Here is a 27,150-nt window from a genome sequence, read left to right as displayed (position 1 = left end):
AACCAAGTAAGATTTCAATAAAATCAAATAAAAATCCAAATAATGAGTTTTCTTTTGCAATTTTTATATTGAGCTATATTCAATGGAAGTGTTTTCATGTAATATGACAATTCCAGTGTTTCATATGCAAAGTCGTAAAATATCTGATATATTTTTTTCATTATTCTAAATTCATCAATTAAAAAAAAAATCTCTCGAAAAATACCGTTCAAATTAAAACCTTATATGTGGACTATACGAAGGCGTGGTGCTGGATAAGTAATTTTCTGTCATAGGCTGTAGTACCGATTCCGAACTTCAAATACGAAATTCGAAACAATTCCGGCGAATAATGTCTCTAATATCATTAAAATACCGAAAAAAGGGAGGTACCATCGTATAGGGGCTATACTAAAACGTGGACCTGCATAGACAATTTTCCGTCATAGTTTGAAATACGAAATTTGACGCAATTCTGGGGAATAAAACTGCGAAAATCCTGGAAATGCCGAATATATCGGGGTAGCGTTATATGGGTGCTATAATAAAAGAGTAGATCCATATAGGCAATTCCCTTCCAGAGGTAAAGTACTCAGAGAGAACTCCTTGTGTGGATTTTCAGACTATTCCATTGAAACATGTTGCGGTGTAAGTTCTCGCACTTTTTGAAATTTCAATGGCGTTACCATCCTTGCAAAAAATGATCACTTTTTGGTATAACCATCATATGATTTAAGCTATTTTCGGGGTCTTGACCACTTTTTTTCATTTTTTTGGCCCTTATTTGGCATCTTTGTGTCAAAGGGGGTAGAAAACCTCTTCTCACGAAATTTTCAATTTTCGGAGTAGGGTCCCTCTTGGTCTTGACCACATTCATCAATTGATTTGGCTAAAAAATTGCATTTAGGCTACTCTGGGGTAGAGAACCATCATACAGATAATTGTCCACATGGGCATTTTTAAATATAGTTCCCACATTAGTGTACCCCCAACTAATGTGTGGTCAGAAATGAAAATTTTGTATTCTATTTGTAACCCCATGAGAACATTGGTTGGGAAAGTGGATTTAGGATGTACGTCTATATGAAATAAACTGCAAAATGTCAAATTGGGACTCATTCAGTCGGAAATTGTGGCAGAAACATGAAAAATATTACGAATATTAGAAAGTAATACGGGAGCGAACATTTGTCATTGATGAAAAATGTGGACTTAATGGGGTCTCCAAACCACAATATAAATGAGCAAAAAAATTAATTGCCATCTTACGGTAATGGGTTTAAAAGAGTAATTATTTTTTATTATTCTGAAATGATTCTGCCCTTAACTATGAGATGGACAAAACTAAATAACACGCAGCGCGGCATTCTGAACGTTGGAAATACAAACTCCAAATTACAGCTCCTTTGAATGGAAAAATGTTGCTAAGCTCTTTACAAGACCAAAAATTGAGCTTGGTTTTCTTGTGAGTACTTAATCCCTTGAAAGAGAATTATTTGTATAGGTCCACGATATCGAATAGCCCACATATAACGGCACCCTCGATATTCGGTATTTTGATGATTTTAGCCACATTTTTCGATTGAATTGTCTGAAATTCCACGCAAGGAGTCCCTTATGTGTATTTCACCCCCTGAAAGAGAGTTGTCTATATAGCTTCACGATATCGAATAGCCCCCATATAACGGTACCCCCCGATATTCGGTATTTTGATGATTTTAGCCACATTTTTCAAAGGAAATTTTCTGAAATTCCACACAAGGGGTTTTTTGTGAGCACTTCACCCCCTGACAGAGAGTTCTCTATATAGGTTAGCGATATCGAATAGCCCCCATATAACGGTACCCTCGATATTTGGTATTTTGATGATTTTAGCCACATTTTTCGATTGAATTTTCTGAAATTCCACACAAGGAGTTCCTTGTGAGTACTTTACCCCCAGGCATAGATTTGTCTATATAGGTCCACAATATCGTATATCCCCCCATATTTCGGCACCTTCCGATATTAGGTATTTTAAAGATTTTAACCGAATTTTTGATGGATTTTGTTTTTGTTTTTTTTGAAAATTTTGTAAGTCGTTCCAAATGTTGGAGGGTATTCAAAGTTCGGCCCGGCCGAACATAGTGCTTTTTTAATTGTTTTATATAGGTTTTTAACACTCAAATTAAAGTCTGTGGCTGAATATAAAATCAGGCTTTTCAAAATATATAAAACCGACGGTTAGTGAACATTTTGAATATTTATTTCCATTTAGAAATTACTATTGTGCTTTAAAAAATGTGCATTAAAGACTAAAAGTACGGCCGGCAACGGGGACCCAACCAGCTAGTATCTCCCATATAATGTGAAATTAGTATACGATTTTTTTCAAATTTCACATATCCCAATATTTTTACTAACGCAAGTTCCGATGTGAAAATGCTAGATATCGGTCTACCCCTTCTGGTACCTCTCCCACAATGGTTCGCGGTTTGCAATACTTATATCTCTGATAATGTGCGAAACAAATCGGCGTTCCTTTTCAAATTTGTTATATCTAATTTTTTTCCATAAAATATCTAATGTGAGTATGGGATTTATCGGATCACTCATTCTTGTACCTCTTTCATAAAAAGAAAAAATTGTGATGAACAATTATTCCCAAAAAATTGATTACAAATTTCTAGATCTCTCGATCTAGATTAAAGATGGCATTTATCGGTTCAATGTTCCTGGAAACTAACTCACATCTCATTGAGCAGATATTTGTTATAATATTTGACGGTAAGCAGTTTGCCAACATTAAATGTATATCTGTGTATTAATGTTCAAATGTCCGAAAATTTTCACTATCAGGGAATCCCTTGTAATAATAACTGATGAATAAGACATTACGCAATAAACAACCTATTAACCATGTTACCCAAAACCGAATGCATGTACAAGTTTTCTAGCTAGACGAATTATCAGACCCCCACAGTTTTTATGATCTATAATAGGTTTTATTGCATCTCATCGATATCTATGGCATAGGAGTTGAGTTTTGAAAAAGTTGCTAAGACTTTGAACACAATTGCAACGATAAGCTTTGGGTAATAAACGAAGGTTATATCAAGTCCCTTTAGTCAGGTATAAAATGGACAACGGCAAGCAAATAACTAGCATTAAGAGCTTGTTCTTCAGTACAACTGGTAAGTTAAAGCTAAATATTAAATTTCTCCCAAAGAAATATAATTTAATTTTTTTTTATTTTTCTTTAATTTATGTAATATCAGATCTAAAGCCCAGAAACAATAATGGATGTAAGTTAAATGATTACTTTTGAATTTTGAAATTGAAATTTTATTAATTTGTATTTTTTTATAGTTCGAAACCGCCACCCAAAAAGCCAAATCCTTTACCAAGACTCCCCCAGACAATGTCTTCTTGGAATTCTATGGTCTCTTCAAACAGGCCACCGTTGGCGACTGCAATGTTGCCCAACCTGGTGCTTTGGACTTGAAGGGCAAAGCCAAATGGAATGCCTGGAACGGCAACAAGGGCATGAGCCAAGATGCTGCCAAGGCCGCTTATGTTGCTGCCTATGAAAAATATGCTCCTCAATATGCTTAATTTGTTAGAAGAATATTCAAATAAATTAATTTAAATTAAAAAAAAAAAAAAAACAACAACTGCTGGAGCTTATTGACTCAGAATCGCTTTCCCCTATTAAAACTCTTCAAACTAAGAATTCGTTGAGCTCTTGTGGGAAAGATAGCAGAAGAAGTGAAATGATATGGCCTACCAAAAGAAATCGCTCCAGATTTATTGCTTACAGAAATATTTGAACGCACCTAGAGGAGGATTGGAAATTTGTTTCCCATTTTATAATTCTTGTAACCCTTTGTGGATGTTACAGAAGGATTGGGCCGATAAGTCCCGTATTCACATTTTCACTTACTAAATGGGTGGTAATTTAAAGGAAACATTGGGTAAATATTTTGCAGTTTATTGGAGTTATAATTATTTAAAATTTTGACCGATTGTTGGGGAGCTACCACAAAGAGTGAAGCGCAATTCAAGAAACAATCGCTTTTTTACCTTTTTCTGATAAAAAAATGATACGACCAAGGACCAAATTTATAATTTATCGGATAGTCCATTAGTTCTTTGTGTGATTTAATGTTTATGGGCGAGGTGCACTTTTGTCAATTTTTGCATATGACGGTTATCAAATACGCCCTAGAAATATCTATGACAAATTTGGTAAAGGGGGGAAATGTTTGTGCGTTTGATTGTTTGTAATTTATGGACTCGAAAATCGCTAAACAGAATTCAAAATTTATTACAGGATCGCCTGAAAGTAACATAGGCTATATAAATTTTTGAAATTCCACTGGAAACTGGAGGTATAGCATCAGAATCGGAGGTACCTGGAAACAATTTAGATTTTTGTATGCAAATATCTTTTGATCGGTTATAGAAACAGTCTTCAAATTCGGATAGTGTAACGAAATTTATTACGAAAATAAGTGTTCCTTATTATATTGAAATCGGTCTGGATATAGCTCCCATATATATTTTTTTCGGCCGATTTCATGTATTTGATGCACCAAACACGATATTTATCTCTAATTTCAATGAAATTTCGAATGTGTAACGGAATTTGATGCAAACTAAACGTTACAAATTATATTGAAATTGATGCAGATTTATTTATTGCTCCCACATATATTTTCGTCCGATTTTATATATTTGATGCACCAAACACGCTATGTATATTAAATTTCAATGGAATTTGGAATGTGTAACGGAATTTGGTAAAACAAATCGGAAAATAATATTGAAATCGGTTCAGATTTGGATATAGCTCCCACATATATTTTCAGCCATTGCTTATACCGGCTGAGATAAAAACTGCAGCAAAGGCAAACGCCATCATTTTTACATTTTTTTAAATATTATTGAATGAAAGCAAAAAATGTCGGAAATAGCATCAAATTTCAGAATAAGTTTAGTTTGTTCGAATTGGCTACCTTTGGTACGAATTATTGCTTTCAAACAGCCAATGAAACCGTTACACGCTGCCCGAATGTTGCTCTGCGGTATTTTGACCAATTCCCGACGGAACGCTTGCTTGTTTGCGTGCCCAAGGCTTTAATACACCCTCCAGAATGTTTTCGCGATAATATTCGGCATTTATTCTGGTGCCACGGTCGATTAATACGAGCGGAGAGCGACCATCGGCTGTTATGGCGGCCTACAGCATCACATGGCCAGCTCTTGAGTTCAGGTGGCCAACCGAAGTGCACATTTTCAGCTGACCTCTTTGGCAGGTATACACGACCATTTTGTTTCTTTACAAAATGCTGAACAACGAATGTTTTCTCATCGGAGAAAACAAAATTCGGCAGTTCACCACTTTCGGGCAAGCGAAGCAACTCTTTAGCTCTTTTGAGTCTATTTTATTTCTGTTGCGGCGTGAATTCTTGCACTTTTTATACCCTCCACCATACTATGGAGGGTATATTAACTTTGTTATTCTGTTTGTAACTCCTCGAAATACTCAAGTCAGACCCAACAAAGTATATATATTCTTGATCAGCGTAAAATTCTAAGTCCATTTAGCGATGTCCGTCTGTCTGTTGTTTTCAGGCTATCTTTCGAACGAATTGAGATAGGAGGCTAAAATTTTGCACACATGTTTATTTTTCCAGTAGGCGGATTAAGTTCGTAAATGGCCCCATATAACGGTACCTCCTGATATTCGGTATTTTGATGATTTTAGCGACATCATTCACCGGAATTGTTTCAAATTTGGCATTTAAAGTTTGAAATGGATACTACAGTCTGTGACAGAAAATTGTCTATGCAGGTCCAGGTCTCTTTATAGTCCCCATATACCAGTACCTCTCAATATTCAGTATTTTGACGAGTTTAGGTACAATACCCACCGAAATTGTTTGAGATGTCGTTTTTGAAGTTTGTAATGGATGCTGTGTAAATGATGCCTGTGACAGAAAATTGTCTATTTTGGTCCAGGTCTTCGCACAGCTCCAATACAACGGAACCTCCCTATATACGATATTTTGATGATTTTACCTACATTATGCTTTAGTGCTATTTAACTTGTTTGAATTTCAATGGCTCTACCCCGAGTTCATTTTTCAATATTAGCCGAATGCAATATTGCGATATGTTCAGCTCATAAACCATTTTTCGGCGACTGCGACGTGGGTTTCTATCAAGTCGCTTCTTTACTTTTCGAACCATTTCTTCTACGCTACCAGTATCACGGTAACGAGCGATGGTGCGAGACACACACGATTTATTCACATTTAAATGCTGGAGTGCTCTAACGATAGCCACTTGGGTTTTCCAGCCAAATATAAAGAAATCACACTATCACGCTTGAATTCCATCACGAACAACTTTTTTTCTGGACAATTCTCACCAAAATGCTTCTGTTAGCTTGTAAACTATTATATTGCTGTTACTGGAATAATTTTAACAGCTGTCGAACGAGTGGCTTAGGAATGACAGCTCTCTGAACTTAGTTTCAGTTTTTTCATCTCACCCTGTAAATTCTTGATCAGCATAAAATTCTATGTCGATTTTACGATGTCCGTCCGTCTGTCCTTCTGTGGAAATCATTCTAGCTTCCGAACGAAATTAAGAAGGTTGATAAAATGTATTTTATATCTGCAGTACTTTTGGTATTAAAAATGGGTGATGTAGGTCCACGTTTTGGTATAGCCTCCATATAATAGTACCTCCCTATTTTCGGCATTTTGGTTTTCATTGATTTTAAAAGTATTTGTTAGCATTTTTTAAAACAATAAATACATATACAAAATTGAAAGAAATCGGGCACACTTAGAAAAAAAAAATTGCAATAAGCTGGTAGCTCTACTTTACCTTTTTATTGTACCATGATATACCCTTCATTTTAGCTTGCTTCTTCAATTATTGATTTGCGAACAGAAAAAGATTTTTTTACCCTTTAATTTTTTTAATCTATTTTACTTCATACAAAAAAGAAACTAAGTAAAAAAACAAGATTCTTAACGCTATTGTAATAAATAATATTTCTTAACTTGTAAACAGTCATAAATTATGAGTGAATGAATGAATGCTTCGTAAATGATAAGATACTTCCAACAAAACACACTTAAAAGCCATTTGTACAGGGTTGTTGTACATAATCTAGGCAGAAGCCTCGATTATCTATATCCGTAGGCGCCTCGATACCATCAGTGTGGAAATATAAACGGAAAGGTCTTACGCTTGCTAAACAACAAATGTGAAAAGAAAAATTACTCATTTTATTAACAATTTGTTAAATCAAAGTAGAAACTCACATTGAACCGTTTTCTGCACCATGCCAACTTCAGCACTAAATGTACCACCGCAAACACGATCTTCACAGGCACTTTGCGGTGGAATACGATCAGCGGAACGCATGCAACCAATCAACAACCAATCTTGAATGCAGGCATTTTGAGTAACCTGCGTTCCACCGCCAACCATGGTTCCGGTTGGATTATTCGAGTTGCCTGACAATGTGAAAGATCTTGAACGGTTATTTTCTGTAAGAAAAATGAAAATAAACAAAAAGAATTATAAGTTTCCACAAATTGTTAAAATTGACCTATGACAGGACTTACCCAAATCTGGACATGCATTATATTGTATGCCACAAAAGTTTCTCTCGGTTCGTATACAAATACTGTAATCCTGATTGGATAATTGTCTACCAGATACAGTGTTAAAGTTGAAGCTACGCACCCGACCACTAATTCCGGTATAATACTGCAAGCAACCCTGTTCAGCGCGAGCAATGCTTCCGCAATGTATCTGTGTTACTCGTATTCGCCAGATTCGTGGAAATGTACCACTTGTGATGACCGATATAACAATTGGATTACTCTGCCCAAGGCCAGCATCTATGTACACTGAAATTATGAAAAAACAAGTAAGCAAAGGCTACAGTCGAGCGGGGCCGACCGTTGAATACCCTACAACACTATAATAAATGATACAGTTTATATAGGCCAGATGCTCGAAAGAATTCCACAAGATATTGTGACAAATAATAAAAGAAAACCATCAGGTTTCGTTCTAATTTTCGAATAATAGAAACTATTTGGCTATTGCAATGACCGGTAACCTCCATTCAAATGTGCATGAGGATCGGGCGATAATTACGACCTTCTGACAATTTTGCGGTTTTTTGGTCCATTTCAACCCCTAAATATATGGCGATTATCTCCAAAAAGAGTAGGCTTCTATTCTGACCTTCATCTTATCCCCATGCAAAATTTCATAAGGATCGGGCCATAAATGCGATCTGTATATGATATCCTGATATCCTAACTACTTAGTTTTGTTAGCTGTAGAAATATTACCAAATGTTTAATTCAAAATGAAAATATGCCAAAAATATGACAAAATTGAAAAAATATGAGAAAATTTTACAAAATCAATGTTTTCATCTTTAGAGAGATATTTTAATGCGATTTTTCAGACGTTTTTTCTTTCCTGCCAAGAGGCCATTCTGAATTAATGAGAACTGTCGAAATCAGTTCAGCCGTTCTCGACATATAAGAGATTTTTCAAGCATATCTTCTTTGATAAACATATATGTCGCACATATTTTGCTATATATCCGTTTTGTTGGATGTTAACATCAATGTAAAGGTCAGAAGTAACCTTGTCATGGCTTTGTGATTTCGCCGGGATTTAAAATATTCACGGTTTAATGAAAAATTTTGAATTTTTTCAACACAAAAGATATGGTCTATTTTACCCGCTAAATATTATCCGATGACCACCCAAATTGGTAGACTTCTTCCCCGCCCTAAACTCTAGCTACATGCGAAATTCCGCGTCGATTGGTCTATAATTGCGACCTGTATAGCAACTGCAAAATCAGGAATTTTTTTAGTTTTTGGTCCATTTCAACCCCTAAATATTATGCGATCATCTCCAAAAGAAATAGGGTTCTATTCTGACCTTAACCCCACCTACATTCTAAATTTCGTGAAGATCGGGCCATAATTGCGACCTGTAGAGTGATTACAATTTAACATGGACAGACGGACAGACGGACAGACGGACAGACGGACGGACGGACATACATAGCTAGATCGACTCAGCTCGGCGAGCTAGGAAGATCCATATATACTTTCCTATATGGGAAACCAATATTTCGAGGTGTTACATAAATTCTGGCCCAATCAAACTTATAATACCCCCAACACTTAGTGTTGTAGGGTATAAATATATATTTTGGAATCGAAATAAAAGGTTCATAGTAATAGTTTATGTCTTTTTATGACGATTTTTGCTTAAAGTCAAATTTACATTGAGGAAAGGACATTACTTCGAAAACTATTTTTTTTAAAGAATACTATTGTTAATGTAGTTCAGATTTAAAGTTTGAAAATCGCACATTCAGTAAAAATCAGAGGATACAAACCATTTGATACGGCCAAAAACGCGCCTCCCCGAAATAACGGTTTTAGACCGAAGATCCCTTTGGAAAATCCGTTTCAGGACATTTTGAGTCGATCTGGGGATGTCCGTCGGTCTAGCTGACTGGTGCGCACGAAGGGAATATCCGATTCGGTCCAGACTTGGTATATCGTAATATTATTGTCAAACTTAGATTGAGTTCGGAGATGGGCGATATAGGGAGGTATCAGTCCCCCACAAAAGGTCAACATTTTCATAAAAAGTAATTTTCGGTATACAACAAGAACAGATTAAACAAATTTTTTCAAATTTTGATACCCTCAGCTATATGGCTAATGAGGGTATATACAATTTGATACGGTCAAAACGTGCCTAGTTGAAATAACGGTTTTAGACCCTACGTCTCTTTGGGCCAAATCCGTTTCAGAACATTGGAGTCGATTAGCGATGTCCGTCAGTCTGTCTGTCTGGTGTGCACGATAACTCTCGAAGGGAGTATCCGATTAGGTCCAAACTGGGCACATCGTAATATTTTTCTCAAACTTAGATCGAGTTCGGAGATGTGCAATATCGGTCCACTCCTTCTGGTACTTCTCCCACAAAAGGTCGAAATTGTCAAAAAACATACTTTTGACACAGAAAGAGAAAGGATAATCCGATTTTGCTCTAACTTTGCAAATCCTAATATTTGCATCATTGCTAGGTCTAGTGTGAAAATGGACAATATCGGTTCACTCTATCAAGGGTCAAAACTTTGAATAATTACAACTCTCATAAAATGTGATGTAAGAGTCCGATTGTCTTCAAATTGCACACATTCCAATATTTATATAAACCCAAGGTCTGGTCTTAAGAAGGGCAAAATCGGTCCACTCCTTCTGGTACCTCCCCCACAAATGGTCGAAATTTGCAAAAAAAGGGAAGCAATAATCTAATTTTGCTCTAATTTTGAAATCCTAGTATTTGCGTCAGTTCCAAAATGGATAGTATTGGTCCACTCCATCAACTGCCTCTCCCACAAAGGGTCAAAATTTTTAATAATTATAACTCTTAAAAAAATATGATATGAGAGTCCGATTGTCTTCAAAGTTCACATATGCTACTATTTTTATGAACCCAAGATCTGGTAGTGAGACGGAATATATCGGTCGACTCTTCCTGGTACCTCCCCACAAACGCTCAAAGCTTTGAATATCCATGAAGTTCATAAAAAGCGAAATCAACATCCGATTCCATTCCAGACATGGTGCATCTCAATAATTCCATCAACACAAGATCTGTTATAAAGATGGTAGAGATCGGACCATTTCTTTAGATACCTGCCCCACATAGGGTTCAAAATTTTGAAAAACATAACGCTCAAAGAAAGCGAAATAATCATCCAATTCTCTTCAAATTTCAGACATACAAACATTTTTGCTAACACAAGATCTGTTGTGAAGATGCTATATATCTGTGAACCCCTTCTGGTACCTCACCCACAAAGGGACAAAATGTTTAATACTTTTATCTGTCATAAATTGTGAAACAACTCAGCGCTTTTTTACAACTTACTTTATTTAAATATATGTATCCTGTCTCTCATGCCAACAGAAGTCAAAATATTTTAAAATAATCGAACATTGGCTGAAGGTATACATCTGGCAGCAAAACCGACCGATACCTTTTTACTTGTAAATATTTGTATCAGTGCTATGTTAGGTGCGAAAAAATAAAAAAATATTTCTATAAATAAACATCCGACTCTCCTCAAATGACACACATCCCAATATTTTTATTGACACAAGGTCTGGTGTGAAGATGGGATATATATTTTCCAAAAATTATTACATATCTCATGTAAAGCCGAATGAAATAGTCGATATATTTCAAATCTAGCGCATTTATATCAGAATTAGGTCAGATACGAAATGTACTCTACAAGTCAAAATATATTTAAATAAGTTAACAAGTAAGCAAAGGCTACAGTCGAGCGGGGCCGACCGTTGAATACCCTACAACACTATAATAAGTGATACAGTTTATATAGGCGAGATACTCGAATGAATTCCACAAGATATTGTGACAAATAATAAAAGAAAACCATCGGGTTTCGTTCTCTAATTTTCGAATAATAGCAACTTAAGCTAATTTGCTCATTTCCAATTTATTGGTAGATGTCGCTGGAATAGACATTTTCGTATTTAGTCTACAAAAGTTGGCAAACTATTGCACACATTGAATATTTTTGGATGGCCATCCGAAACTGCTTGGCCTTTCCAATGTGAGGTAACCCCCATTCAAATGTGCGTGAGGATCGGGCGATAATTACGACCTGCTGGCAATTTGGCAGTTTTTTGGTCCATTTCAACCCCTAAATATTTAGCGATCATCTCCAAAAAGAGTAGGCTTCTATTCTGACCCTCATCTTATCTCCATGCAAAATTTCGTAAGGATCGGGCCATAAATGCGATCTGTATATGATATCCTACTACTTAGTTTTGTTAGCTGTAGAAATATTACCAAATGTTTAATTCAAAATGAAAATATGCCAAAAATATGACAAAATTGAAAAAATATGAGAAAATTTTACAAAATCAATATTTTCATCTTAGGGAGATATATTTATGCGATTTTTTCAGACGTTTTTTCTTTCTTGCCAAGAGGCCATTCTGAATTAATGAGAACTGTCGAAATTAGTTCAAGCATATCTTCTTTAATACACATATATGTCGCACATATTTTGCTATATATCCGTTTTGTTGGATGTTAACATCAATGTAAAGGTCAGAAGTAGCCTTGTGATGGCTTTGTGATTTCGCCGGGATTTAAAATATTCACGGTTTAATGAAAAATTTTGAATTTTTTCAACACAAAATATATGGTCTATTTTACCCGCTAAATATTATCCGATGACCACCCACCCCGCCCTAAACTCTAGCTACATGCGAAATTCCGCGTCGATTGGTCTATAATTGCGACCTGTATAGTTACTGCAAAATTCGACATTTTTTCAGTATTTGGTCCATTTCAACCCCTAAACATTTGGCGATCATCTCCAAAAGAAATAGGGTTCTATTCTGACCCTAACCCCACCTTCGTGCAAAATTTCGTAAGGATCGGGCCATAATTGCGACCTGTAGAGTGATTACAAATTAACATGGACAGACGGACAGACGGACAGACGGACGGACGGACATACATAGCTAGATCGACTCAGCTCGGCGAGCTAGGAAGATCCATATATACTTTCCTATATGGGAAACCAATATTTCGAGGTGTTACATAAATTCTGGCCCAATCAAACTTATAATACCCCCAACACATAGTGTTGTAGGGTATAAAAAGTATCTGCCGTTGGTCAGTTGGCCAATATTGTTGATTTTGAATATGACCTAAGCCTGATCGGTCGATTTTGAATATGTCGACTACTTCATTAACTTTATATGAGAATGGATAACATTTTTGTAAATGTTGAAATGTGGGTGCGGTACCAGATTTTGTATTCCTTTTAATCTAATACTTGTAAAAAGTTATACCAACTAAAATTGCTATAAAGTACATAATATCACTTCGAGAAGGATTATGCTAAAAAATATCTGTCGGAGCGGAGTTCCACTAAATGGAAACATACGTCCGAAATTTTCTACATTTGGGCTGATATTAGCCATAATTTGCACAATAAACCTGAAATCGGTTTAAGGATATATATGGAAATCTGAGCTGATCTGCATAAAATTTGGCAAATGTTTTTTTCAAGCTCCATAAGATATCTTGTACCAAATTCCATTGTTGTGGTTGTGCATATTGCGCAAGTGAGGAACTAAAGCTATATCTTAACCGATATTCAAATTTGATGTACGGGCTGGCATACATAAATCGGCGGGCTGACATACACAAATCGACTGAGAATGTGATTCTATGGAGATCCTCAAAAGTAACTATGGGTCTATCTCCTTTCCTTCTCCGTGTTACCACTATGTGATCCATTTCACCTGCCAAATATTATCCGAGGCCCATCCAGAAGTTTGTCCTGTGCTAAAAACTTGCTCCACGCAAAATTAAACATTGATCGGTTCGTTTTATCCTCCTAATATTTTGCGATTGTTACCCCAAAAATGGGCTTCAATTTTGGTCTTAATGCTAAATATTGTGAGGATTGAACCATAATACTGACGGGCATAAATTACTAGATAGAATCGGCTCGATGATATATATTTTCGATATATATTTTAACTTTTTGTCAAAATCAAGGTTATAATACTGCCAACACATAGTGCTGTAGGGTATGAAAACGTTTCGTTGTCAATACATTATTTAGTAAATGTCCTATATATATTTTAGACTGATCTACTATACAAAAATCTATTTATTATTTATCCAGCCAACAATGTTACCAAATTTTCAATTGATTCGCATACTTACTGTGATCTCCAGACGAAATACCGCATATCGTAGGAACTGGACTGCTGCCGGATACTAACAATTGGTCTTGAGTACACAAATGATTCACCGACTCGGGTGGAGCTATAGAAAACATATCTAAATCTAATCTGAATTTGAAACATAAGCATTATACACACACACACACATGGAATTTATATTGTATTATTTTAGGGGACATAAAATATAATTTCTTCACCTTAGCTGACATATATCTGGATGCATTTTTTGTACCGTCACTTGACAACTGCCCGTGCCGTCGTACGTATCCGGATGATTGGGATTAACAAAATATGTTGAATTTTCTCTAATAACACCGCCACATGTCTGCAAAACTTTATGGAGAGAAATAATTTTGAATGCGATTTTTATAAATCAATTTAAGTCTTCCTTACAAACACAACAAAGTCCATAGCCACCACCACATGGGCCAGCCGGTATTCCGGCCCTCAATATGCAATCTTTATTTGGCAAACAATTTCCAATTTCTCCGGATGGTGCCATACATAGGGCGGGTCCTATGGGTACAACACTGAATATTGGTAAAACTGCAAGAAAATATGAGCAGATAATTATTGTGTGAATAGTAGATGAATTGTTGCAAATAAGTTAAAGTATTTAAAATTAAAAGTATTTATATGAAAATATCGTTTATATTTATGTGAACAAATGAATACAATGCGCCTAAAAGTATGTTAACTGATAAGAAATGACACAAAGCTTTGATAAAGGATCCATTAAATTTTAAAATTAATCGAAAAACGTCAAATTAAAGTAAATTTTCTTAGCTTATAAGAAATGTAAAAATTATTTATAAATTCACATTCAAATATTTTACCATAATTTTGAGAATATTGCTCCTAAATGTATTTAAATTTATGTTTCAACTTATCTTGTCAATCAATATACTTTTACTCTATTACATATCCTTCTGTTCTGTATTTTTGACTGACTGATTCTGTCGATGAAATACGTAGTGTTAGATACATTTGTTCGTTCATATAAATCATTCGATCCTTTTGCAAAAAAATTACTTAAAAACTTGAAAGCATTCTTCCAGCAGTGATCACCTATGTATATGTCCGTTCTGACCATTAAATGTCCGTTTTCGCTTCGTAATAAAGCGAAAACATGCTTTAATTTCTCTACAAACAATGTCAACATATGTTCAAAACGCCATTTGGTAACTAGCAACTTAAAAAGTATTAGTTGGTTTTGCCGGGAGATGTAGACCCCCAGCCAATGTTCGTTTATTATACCCTCAGCCATATTGCTAGAGAGGGTATATATCAGTTGATAGGTCAAAATGTGCATATTCGAAATAACTGTTTTAGACCCTAGGTCTCTTTGAACCAAATCCGTTTCAGGGCATTTGGAGTCGATTTAGCGATGTCCGTCCGTCCGTATGGGTAGCTGGTAAGCACGATAACTCTCGATGGGTGTATCCGATTTGGTCAAAACTTGGTACATCGTAATATTTTTGTCAAACTTAGAACGAGTTCAGATGTGGACAATATTAGTCCACTCCATTAAGTACCTCCCCAAAAAACGATCAAAATTTTGAATAATTACAATTGTAATAAAATGTGATCTAAGAGTGTGATAGTCTTCAAATTTCACACATCCATATCAAATGGAATACATCGGTATATTCCTTCTGGTAAATCCTCCACAAAAGGCCTAAATTGTTTTTTTAATATATATATATATATATATATATATATATATATATATATATATATATATATATATATATATATATATATATATATATACATAAAAAAATGTAGGCCTTTTGTGGAGGATTTACCAGAAGGAATATACCGATGTACCAGAAGGAATATACCGTGATATATGCGTCAGTTCAAATATCGATTATATCGATCCCCTCCATCAAGTGCCTCACCTACAAAGGGTCAAAATTTTGAACAATTATAACTCTTATAAAATGTGATAAGGATCCGATTGTCTTAAAATTTCACTCATCCCAATATTTTTATAAACCCAAGTTCTAGTGTTAAGACGAACTATATCGGACCACTCCTTCTGGTACCTCCCCCAAGAGTTTGAATAATCATAATAGAAGTCAAAATATATTTAAATAATCGAATATTGGCTGAGTGTATACGTCTGTCGGCAGAACCGACTGATACTTTTTAACTTGTTTAAATATATTTTGACTTCAATATGATTATTCAAAATGTTGACATTATTGGAGAGATTTCGAAGAAGTGGGCCAATATTGTCCATTTTGTATCAGACTAAAATAAATATTACAACGTCCTAGATATGGGCTATATCGACTACTTCCTTCACATTATATGAGATATGGGATAATTTTTCGAAGATGTTGAAATTTAAGTGAGGTACCAGATACAGTGAACCGAAGTGTTAAACTTCATCTAATATTGCTAAACTTACAGGGTAAGATGAAAAAACTGCAACCAACTTCAGACTGCTGTCATTTCTAAGCCACTCGTCAAACAGCTGCTGAAATTATTGCAGTGACAGCTTATTATATAGTTTACAAGCGTACAAAAGTATTTTGGATAGAATTTTCCAGAAAAAAAAAATTATTCGTGATGGAATTCAAGCATGATAGTGTGATTCCTTTCTATTTGGCTGGAAAACCACAAGTGGCTATCATTAGAGCCCTCCAGCATTTAAATGTGAATAAATCTTTTGTAGCTCGAAACATCACTCGTTACCGTGATACTGGTAGCGTAGCCCGACGTCAAGGAAGAGGACGGAAAAACGGCAACATCAGCAGAAATAGTCCGAAAAGTAAAGAAGCGACTTAATCGAAACACACGTCGCAGTGGCCGAAAAATGGCTCGTGAGCTGAACATATCGCAATATTCCATTCGGCAAATATTGAAAAATGAGCTCGGGTTATAAAATTTAAATTCCAAAAAGTGCAGGAACTTACACAACAACAGAAAGAAAATAGACTCAAAAGAGCTAAAGAGTTACTTCGCTTTGCCGAAAGTGGTGAAGTTGGTTTTGTCCGATGAGAAAACATTTGTTGTCCAGCAGTTTGTAAACAACTACAACAAAATGACCGTGTTTACTTGCCAAAGTGGTCAGCTGAAAATGTGCACCTTAGGTTGGCCACCCTCACTCAAGGGCCGGCCATGACGATGGTGTAGGCCGCCATAACAGCCGATGGTCGCTATCCGCTCGTATTAATCGACGGGGTCTCAGAATAAATGCCGAATATTGTCGCGAAAATATTCTGGGGGGTATATTAAAGCCTTAGGCACGCAAACATTTTGGCCGCAGACTTTGGACATTCCAACAGGACTCAGCACCATCGCACTTAGCACGCGCCACCCAAGAATGGTTAAAAAATGAGGTTCCTCGCTTCATTTCCAGCGCACAATGGCCATCAAAATCTCCGGATACCAATCCGTTGGACTATTGTGTCTGGAGTATTTTGGAATTCAAGATTGGCACTAAAAAATACCAAAGTGTCGATCACCTCAAGCAAGCGCTTTGCCGGGAATGGGCCAAAATACCGCAGAGCAACATTCGGGCATTTGCCGTTTGAAGGCCATAATTTGTGCCAAAGATGACCAATTCAATTGAAATTGGAGATATATAGCGTGTTTGGTGCATCAGATGCATGAAATCGGCTGAAAATATATGTGGGAGCTACATCCAAATGTGAGCCGATTACAATATTATTTGAAAAAAATTATTTTTGGGCCGAATTCCGCCACTGATTCTAAACTTCATTGGAAACGGACATGCATTTCGTGTTTGGTGCATCAAATACACGAAATCGGCCAATGCTGCAGTATATTTTGAAATTTTCAGAAAATTCTGTTCAGCAATTTCCGAGTCCATATCTACTTTTACACATATAGATTTCAGACACTATCTCCAATCTGCATCGAAAAGGGTTTAAAATCCTCTCCATCGCCTACTCATTATAACTCTTTTAAATAATCCTTGTCACTGCCACATTGAATATCATGTCGGCACCCAACTAATAAGCGTTTTTTAAGTACCGCTATTTTCATGTTTTAGCACAGCTTTTAAACAATGTTGATATTATTTGTACATAGGGTAAGGGTAAATCCAAAAAACATAATCAAAACTATACTTCAGCTTAGAATAATAAAGCATTTATATAAAAAGTATGTAAAGCGCTCTTGAATCATATTTTATTTATGTTTTTTTTTTTTCATTAATATGTATTGGCAAATATTATTTTATTTTATTTTCTCAGTTCACTGAAATAAATTAAAATTGCAATTTAAATCTCCACATACACCTTGAATCTCTTGACGAAGCGCTTAACGAAGATTTCCACTTGGTGCCAAACAAAAAATCCTTCCACGAAGTGTTTTCCACTTTTGAGGATTCACTTAACGCAAACACAATCGAACAAAACAAGAGCAGGGAATGTTTATTTGGAAACATCCTTAGCAGGGCATTCATTACACGATTTATATGATTCACAGCTCTGTCCATACGAACCGATGCGTTCTTCAAATGCGTTATAAACACGACCACGTTACGCCACAAACTGTTAGGCTTGCGCATTAACGCTAAATATTTTATACAATGTGGAAAAATGACAACATTCGAAACATTCGAAATTATCCAAGAGACCCAACCGAAGTGTTTCATTTTCATTTGTAAAAGAAAAGTTTAATGACCGTTATCAACGGTAACACATTTTTTTTTTGTCAAATCTAAACAAAGACAAAAAAGAATGATTATCACATGCAATGCCAGCTCGCTGTGACAAATTATGAGCCTTAATACAAATGTTTCTGAGAAATGTATTTATATGTTTACGTTTTCGAATTCAAAATAAATATACATTAGGGTATTCTGCCTGAAAAAGTGTTAATTGCAAAACAACACTTTTTATTCTGTGGGAAATTATGTGAAAAGTAAGAAGGCGATAAGCTTCAAGAATATAGGTACAATCACGGTACAATAAGGAGGTTTACCACCTTAAAACAAAACAAGTAAAATGAGTGAACAAAGGCTATAGCAGTTCGGGGTCGACTATATGATACCCTATAACACTACAATATGTTAGAAAGCTTTTAAAATTATGTCATAGAGCACTGCCCAGATATTACCCTTAGTTTATTGACCAGAGCCATTTGCACAATATTTACGCACTCCGCCGTGGTGTTAGTTTTTGTGGTCCATTATACAGCTAAATATAATCCAATGATTATCCAAAATGCTAGAACTCTTCCCTGCCCCTAACTCTCTTGTCATGCCAAATTCCGTTTCGATTGGTTTCAATTGTGTGATCAGGAAAATTTTTCTGTTTTTGGGTCATTTGAACTCCTAAATATTTTGCGATCATCTCCAAGAGCAAGAGGCCCCTCTGCATCTCCAAATTTAGACTTATCTATAGGATTTGCTTGTCAACGATACTTGGCTATATTCGTCAACGAAATCAGTATAAAATAGCCAGATGTTCGCCTTTTGTGTATTTTGGATTTCGTCTTTAATATATTTTCAGCGTTTTGGTAAAAATATTTGCGTTTTAATGGAAAAAAATTTGAATTTTATTTAACACTAATGTTATGGGATATTTAAATTTTATACTTTTACGCCAAGAGGGCATTCCAAATTGACAACATTTGCTTTGTATATACACATTATATATATATATATATATATATATATATATATATATATATATATATATATATATATATATATATATATATATCCGATATATTAACTATGGGCATCTACGTAACGGTCAGAATTGACCTTTGTATTTTCGCCGTTATTAAAAATATTTGCGTTTTAATGGAAAAAAATTGAATTTTATTTAACACTAATGTTATGGGATATTTGAGCCATTAAATTTTACCCGATGACCATCCAAATTGGAAAGCTTCTGCCCAGCCCTAAGCTCGAGCCCCATCCTAACTTCCGCGTCGAATAGTCTGTAATTGCGATCTTTAGAGCAGCTGGAAAATAAGGAATTTTTTAGTTTTTTGTCCATTTCCAAAAGCAATAAGCTTCTATTCTGACTATAACCCAACCTTCATTTTCAATTTCGTGAGGATCGGACCATAATTGCGACCTGTAGCATGATTACAAATTAACATGGACAGACGGACGGGCGGACGGGCGGACGGATGGACACACATAGCTAGTCCGACTCAGCTCGGCGAGATAGGTAGATAGGTATACTTTCCTATGTGGGAAACGAATATTTCGAGGTGTTACATAATTTTTGGCCCAATAAAACTTTTAATACCCCGAACACAGGGTGCTGTAGAGTATAATAATCCACTAAGGCTATGACCGCTTTATGTACTAAAAGTGTACAAAAAGTACTACAATGTACTGAAAATTGAATCTTTGTATTGGAAATTTAAATTTGGGATTAGAGTCACTGATGGAGTGCAGGATAGATGTACCAAGTTTAATTTTCGGAATTCCAACATTATGGTTACCAAATATTCTAAACTGGTTCTTAACATCTAAAATGGTGTTATGTAAACGAATACAGCTTTAGTATGAGAATCAAGGTTGGAATATAAGTTTGAAATGTGAACGCGATTTTGGATATGTGTACTAAGTGTAACAGCTAGGTTTAGGGTCAACGAATGGAACTGGAATTTCGAAGATTTGGTAATCGAATTACTGTTGATGGTAGGTTTGAGCATTAAAGTTGATTTCGAAAAAGTGTACCAAAATTACTAAATGGTACAATTTGGTGTAGTGCGTACAGTTTGAAAATTTCTATGGAGGCGATTTTGGAAGAATGTAGTATAATTGTACGAAAAGTACTAAATGTTACTAAATTTGGCCTTTGTTCAAGGGATAGAGATAAAATTCTGAAATTTAATATTTAAATAACTGTTGGTATCTGAGGTTGAGATCTGGTCGTGGTTTTGTAAATGCGTACTATGATTGCTTGAAAAGTACTAATTGGTAGTAATGTTGCAGTGTAGGATGAAGAGATGTAGATTGTTTTGGATATGATTACTAAATGTTACCAAATTTGATATTTCGTGAAGGGATGGTTTCTAGGGTTTGCATATGTAGACGTTGATATAGTTTTAGACATCTAAGTTGAATGTGTATCCATTGTGACCGAAATTGCTGTTAAACATATCACGAGAGATTATACCAAGATGATAATGATATTTGAACAGTAGAAATGACTCTAGTTTGGTGAAACCTCTTTGATTTTTCCGAAATTTTTTGCTGATGTAGGTATTTTTACCCTGATTCCGTGAAACTATTTTTTGCTTTTGGAACGGACCCGGGACCCCAGATTTTTGACCCGAAATTCCGAGTTCAAGACCCGGGCTAGATCCGGATCCACTTACCCGATATAGACAATATGGATTGTTTGAATGCATATGAAAATACCTAACCAACCCAAAAAAAAAAAAAAAAAAATGGTCCATTACGGGGGTCATCAAAATTGATGCCAAATTATAGCTGACACTCTTACCTTTCCAAAATGATAAATTTGTGCAAATACATTTTTCGGGTTCAGAGATATTCTCTTCTGGGAATGTTCAACCGGCTACGTGGACTAAAATTTTTCTAAATCTAACAGTTGTTGTAAGTAGCAGGCCTTCGGCCGGGGCTTGAGATTTTCTCCTCTGGGTATGTCCAAAGTTTTCTAAATTTAATACTTTTTTTAGTTAGCGAGAATGGAATTCCATGGTTTCAGAAAGAGCCACCAATTCTCGTCAGTTTCCTTAGTTTTTGTCTGAAGTTAATCTCCCCCAAAAGTTATTTTCAAATAACTCCTGAAGAGAATATTTCCATATAGCTGTGGGGGAACGAATTTGACAATATTCAAAAAAATAAAATCCGTTAAAAATTTTGTCAAAATACTAAAAATACCGGATTAGGGGCCAGCATAGACAACTTTCGCCATAGGCCATTACAATATTCAAATGCGAAACTTGAAAAAATTATGAATAATATAGCTAAAATCATCAAAATACCGAACATAGAGAGGAACTATTATATGGAGGCTGTACCAAAACGTGGACCTACATGGCCCATTTACCATAAATCTCAAAAGTTCTGCAGACATAATATACATTTGTGTAAATTCCCAGATGGACAGACGGACGGACATCGCTAAATCGACAAAGAACTTTTTGCTGATTAGGAATATATATATATACTTTGTGGCTGGCTAAAATGTACCTTTCGCGGTGTTACAAACAAAATGACAAACTTAATATACCCTCCATACTATGGTGGAAGGTATAAAAGTTGAGCAAAATCTTTGCAATGTATGTATGTGTCAATATTTATTCCTCCCTATTTTCATTCGTTCCTCGCCAATGTCTGGCATGTGACAACAACAGTGTGTTCAGGGTGTTAACAATGTCGACAGCAATTAGTTCAGCTAAAAACTAACAATTAAATGCGTGAAATGTGTTGGCGGTGTATGGCTGCTGTCGTAATTGTACGATGGAAGGAGTTCACTCAGAAGAAAAAAAACATTCGGGAAGGGTGTGAAAGCATTGCGAAAATACAATATATTATTATGTTTAATCTGAGGACGAGCCTTTAACTAGTCATCCATAAATTGCAGAAGTCAGAAAATATATTTAATTTTTGCACTTGACTTTTTCCAGCATATTCCTTCCTATTCTTTGGCATTTCTTGCAGATTTTCAATAAATGTATGTGGTTTACTTTACTGCTTTTATTCTAGCCCACGTTCAATATATTTTAGTCCAATTATTTTCCAATACCTTATAAGTGACTTATACCAACAACAGATCAACACCACATCAAACTCTTTGTTAGATGTGAAAACTCGCCAAACCATTAATGTTAAAGATAGACCATCTAGCGTTTTCTCTCTTTGCATTGTTTTGCATGAGACTTTCACATTTTTTATCTCTGAACATTTCATCAAATGAAAATCGCTTTTCGGCCAGCCGCAGCAGATTTAAAAATACATTTTTGCCACTACCATCTCCCTTTGGTGACAAGTGACTTCCTGGTGGTGAATATGTCAACTAAAAACACAACATAACATGAATAATTATTTCATGAATACAACAAATTGAAAGCAACAACATCAAATTTAAAATCTGCACAAAAAATGTGCGATGCTTGGTGACAAATCTGTCGGAAGTATTTCATGCGTTGGATAATATATTTTCATATTCGGGTTTTAAAGCATTTCATTAACCTCTCCATTGTAATTTTTAAACATGGTATAATTTTTGGTCTTTAGAGGCGTTGAATAGTTATAATTACGTTCAAATTGGTTAATTAAAATATGTCAACATCGCAGGGTACGCATGAAACTCATACCAACTAGTTTGTTTCAAAACTCCCGAAAAAAGGTATTGTAATGGGGCGTAGAACTTTAACTAGGTTAAGGTTGCCGAAAATTGGAAATAAATGACACCAATTACCTTCGAAGTTTAAATGATTTTGTAAAGTTGCGATTCATTTATTTTAATAAGTTACATGACCTTCTTATGAGAAATGCAATTATGAGTATTATTGTGACATAACAATGCAATTATTTTAGAATAAAACAGTAAATATCATTCTGAAAATAATATTGAAATTTTGTATAGAATATTTCCTTTTTTTGACACCTTTCGCCTAAAACGAAATTGTATGATACTTTTAAGCGTCAACTCAAAAAAAGAGACAAAAAAAAGGAATATTTTTCTTTTTTTTTTTCTTTTTGAGAACATTGGCGAAAATATTTTCTTGATATACCGTGGACATAGAGATTTCTTTCATTTGGTGACTTATAGTAAAATTTGATGGAGAATATTTTTGTCTTGGATGATATCCTTTTTAAATGATGCTTTCTTGGAAATTTAACCCTAAAATGTATTTTTATACCCTACACAACATTGTGGACAGGGTATTATGTCTTTGTACATTTGTTTGTAACATAGAGAAGGAGAGCCATAGTTCCTTTTGATGATCTGCATAGAATCACATTATAAGTCGATTTATGCATGTTCGTCGGTCTGTCCATGTATTTTTGTAAACAAAGTACAGGTCGCATATATTGCCCAATCAAGATAAAACATTTGCACGAAACATTTGTTTGGACCAAAGACGAACCCTATTGAAATTGAAGATAATCCGTCAAAATTTAGATATAGCACCAACATATATCTTCGCCAAATTTGCTTTTTATTGTGCACCAAATGTGTAATATTAGTCTAAATAGAATGGAATTGGGCATAGAAAAAATTGTGTCAAATATGGTGGAAATCGGTTCAGATATAGCTATACCTCCCATAGATATACTTCATCCGATTTGTTAAATTTATCATTTACAGCCGTAATAATCATTCCGTAGCAACGGGGAAAAACATCTCAGAAATACTTTTGACAAAATTTATCGAGATCGGTTCAGATTCGGATATAGCTCCTATATACAGCGTGAGATAAAAAAAACTGCAACAAAATCAAACGCCATAATTTTTACATTTTTATACCCTCCACCATAATTTTTTTCATACCGTTTGTAAAACCTCGAAATACACATTTTAGACCCCACAAAGTATATATATTCTAGATCTATGTCGATTTAGCAATGTCCGTCCCTCTGTCCGAACGAATTGGAGTAGATTGAAAAAATTTTGCTCAAATGTATGTTATGTCCGCAGGAATTGGGAATGGGCCATGTAGGTCCACGTTTCGGTATAGCCCCCATATAACGGTACCACCTGATATTCGGTATTTGGATGATTTTATGGACATTTTTCACCCGAATTGTTTCAAATTTGGTATTTGAAGTTCGTAATGGGTATTACAGCCTATGACAGAAAATTATCTGTGCAGGTCCACGTCTTTATAGAGCCCCCATATAACGGTACCTCCCGATATTCGGTATTTTAATGATTTTAGGAACATTTTTCACCAGAATTGTTTCAAATTTAAAATTTGAAGTTCGTAATGGATACTACAGTCTATGACAGAAAATTGTCTGTGCAGGTCCACGTCTTCGTATAACCCCGATATAACGGTACCTCCCGATATTCGGTATATAGCTCTTTTCCTTGTTTTTTTTTTTTGTAATTTTATTGAATGAAAACAAAAAATGTCGGAAATAGAAACAAATTTTAGAATAAATTTAGATTTGTTCGAATTGGTCACCATTGGGACGAGTCATGGCCTTCAAAGGCCAATGAAACCGTCACACGCTGCCCGAATGTTGCTCTGCGGTATTTTGGTCCATTCCCGTCGAAGCGCTTGCTTGAGGTGATCGACACTTCGGTTTTTTTTAAGTGCCAACCTTGCTTTCCAAAATACTCCATACACAATAGTCCAACGGATTGGTATCCGGAGGGTTTGGTGGCCATTGTGCGCTGGAAATGAAGCGACGAACCTCATTTTGTAACCATTCTTGGGTGGCGCGTTCCTAGTGCGATGGTGCATAGTCCTGTTGGAATGTCCAAGGTCTGCGGCCAAAATGTATGCGTGCCCAAGGCTTTAATACACCCTTCAGAATATTTTCGCGGTAATATTCGGCATTTATTCTGATGCAACGGTCGATTAATACGAGCGGAGAGCGACCATCGGCTGTTGGGCGGCCCATACCATCACCACGGCCGGCGATTGAGTTCTGTTGGCCAACCGAACCGCACATTTTCAGCTGACCTCTTTGGCAAGTAAACAAGATCATTTTGTTTGTTTTTCTTTAGCTTTTTTGAGTCTATTTTCTTTCTTTTGCGATGTAAGTTTTGCACTTTATGAAATTTTACCCCGAGCTCATTTTTGAATATTTTCCGAATGGAATACTGCGATATATTAAGCTCACCAGCCATTTTTCGGCCACTGCCACCCGGATTTCGATCAAGTCGCTTCTTTACTTTTCGAACCATTTCTGCTGATGTGGCTGCTTTCTTCCGTCCACTTCCTTGAAGTCGGGCTACGCTACCAGTGTCACGGCAACGAGCGATGTAACGAGACACAAAAGATTTATTTACATTTAAATGCTGGAGTGCTCTAACGATAGCCACTTGTGGTTTTCCAGCCAAATATAAAGAAATCACACTAGCACGCTTGAATTCCATCACGAATAACTTTTTTTCTGGAAAATTCTCACTAAAATCGGATGAGTGGCTTAGAAATGGCAGCAGTCTGAAGTTGGTTACAGTTTTTATACCCTCCACCATACTATGGAGGGTATATTAATTTTGTCATTCCGTTTGTAATTCCTCGAAATACTCATGTCAGACCGAACCAAGTATATATATTCTTGATCAGCGTAAAATTCTAAGACGATTTAGCCATGTCCGTCTGTCTGTCTGTGTGTCTGTCTGTCCGTCTGTCTGTTGTAATCACGCTATCTTTCGAACAAATTGAGATAGAAGGCTAAAATTTTGCAGGTAGGCAGGTTAAGTTCGTAAATGGGCCATGTAGGTCCAAGTTATCATATAGCCCCCATATAACGGTACCTCCCGATATTCGGTATTTTGATGATTTTAGCGACATTATTCACCGGAATTGTTTCAAATTTGGCAATTTGAATTTCTTAAGGGATACTACAGCGTAAGACAGAAAAATATCTGTGCAGGTCTACGTCTTCGTGTAGCCCCCATATAACGGTACCCCCCGATATTCGGTATTTTGATGATTTTAGCGACATTATTCAGCGGAATCATTCCAAATTTGGTATTTGAAGTTCGTAATAGATACTGCAGCATAAAACAGAAAATTGGCCATGTAGGTCCATGTCTTCATATAGCCCCCATATACCGTACCCCCCAATATTCGGCATTTTGATGATTTTAGCGACACTATTTACCGGGATTGTTTCAAATTTCGCATGTGAAGATCGTAATGGATATTTCAGCCCATGTTAGAAAATTGTCTGTGTAGGTCCACGTCTACGTATAGCCCCCATATAACGGTACCCCCCAGATTCGGAATTTTGATGATTTTAGCTTCATTATAAACAGATTTTTCTTCAAGTTTCGCATGTAAATATTGTAATAACTTATGAAAAAAGTTTCCTATGCAGGTCCACGTCGTCGTATAAGCATTCGGTATTTTTAAGGTTTTAACAGAATTCTTAACGGATTTTATTTATTTATTTTTTTTTTTTTTTGGAAATTGCCAAATTTGTACCAAATGGTGGAGGGTATTAAAAGTTCGGCCCGGCCGAACTTACATCTTTTTTACTTGTTTCATCTCACCCTGTACTGAAGCCTGGGGTTTTGAAAATTCGGACTAGAAGTGTACTTCTGTATACTAAACTTTGAACATTTTTGTTTTTTGTGAACAGATACAAGTAGAATCTTGACAATTGGTACAAAAATTAAGTTTGGGAAGTAGTATTGATATA

The 27,150-nt window shown here is 35.6% G+C and overlaps 2 protein-coding genes across 2 annotated transcripts; one reads left to right on the top strand and one right to left on the bottom strand.

The window, feature by feature from the left end:
• Positions 1-3,026: 3,026 nt before the first annotated feature.
• On the top strand, positions 3,027-3,632 carry LOC101892605 (acyl-CoA-binding protein-like). Its single transcript, XM_005179409.4, has 3 exons — positions 3,027-3,152; positions 3,237-3,263; positions 3,328-3,632. The coding sequence occupies exons 2-3, from the start codon at positions 3,258-3,260 to the stop codon at positions 3,571-3,573; spliced, it is 252 nt and encodes an 83-aa protein (XP_005179466.1). The 5' UTR covers positions 3,027-3,152; positions 3,237-3,257; the 3' UTR covers positions 3,574-3,632.
• A 3,479-nt stretch (positions 3,633-7,111) lies between these two features.
• LOC101893912 (uncharacterized) lies at positions 7,112-18,325 on the bottom strand. The gene is made up of 7 exons (XM_005179417.3): positions 18,117-18,325; positions 14,235-14,387; positions 14,039-14,174; positions 13,822-13,949; positions 7,608-7,895; positions 7,302-7,529; positions 7,112-7,230 (listed from the first exon to the last, which is right to left on the bottom strand). Exons 1-7 carry the CDS (start codon positions 18,316-18,318, stop codon positions 7,112-7,114), a joined length of 1,254 nt encoding a protein of 417 aa, XP_005179474.3. The 5' UTR covers positions 18,319-18,325.
• Between the last annotated feature and the right edge of the window lie 8,825 nt (positions 18,326-27,150).

This window comes from Musca domestica, unplaced genomic scaffold (genome assembly GCF_030504385.1).
Source record: "Musca domestica strain aabys unplaced genomic scaffold, Musca_domestica.polishedcontigs.V.1.1 9, whole genome shotgun sequence".
Classification (NCBI taxonomy): Eukaryota; Metazoa; Arthropoda; class Insecta; order Diptera; family Muscidae; genus Musca; species Musca domestica.
Note: the sequence above shows the minus strand (reverse complement) of the source record. Positions and strands in the feature narration are given on the sequence as shown.

Coding starts and splice junctions, on each gene's coding strand:
- LOC101893912 (XM_005179417.3), bottom strand. CDS start 18,318: ATGGACAGAGCTGTGAATCATATAAATCGTGTAATGAATGCCCTGCTA. Junction 14,175..14,234: donor CTATGGACTTTGTTGTGTTT/GTAAGGAAGACT, acceptor CTCTCCATAAAG/TTTTGCAGACATGTGGCGGT. Junction 7,231..7,301: donor GGTGCAGAAAACGGTTCAAT/GTGAGTTTCTAC, acceptor TTTGTTGTTTAG/CAAGCGTAAGACCTTTCCGT.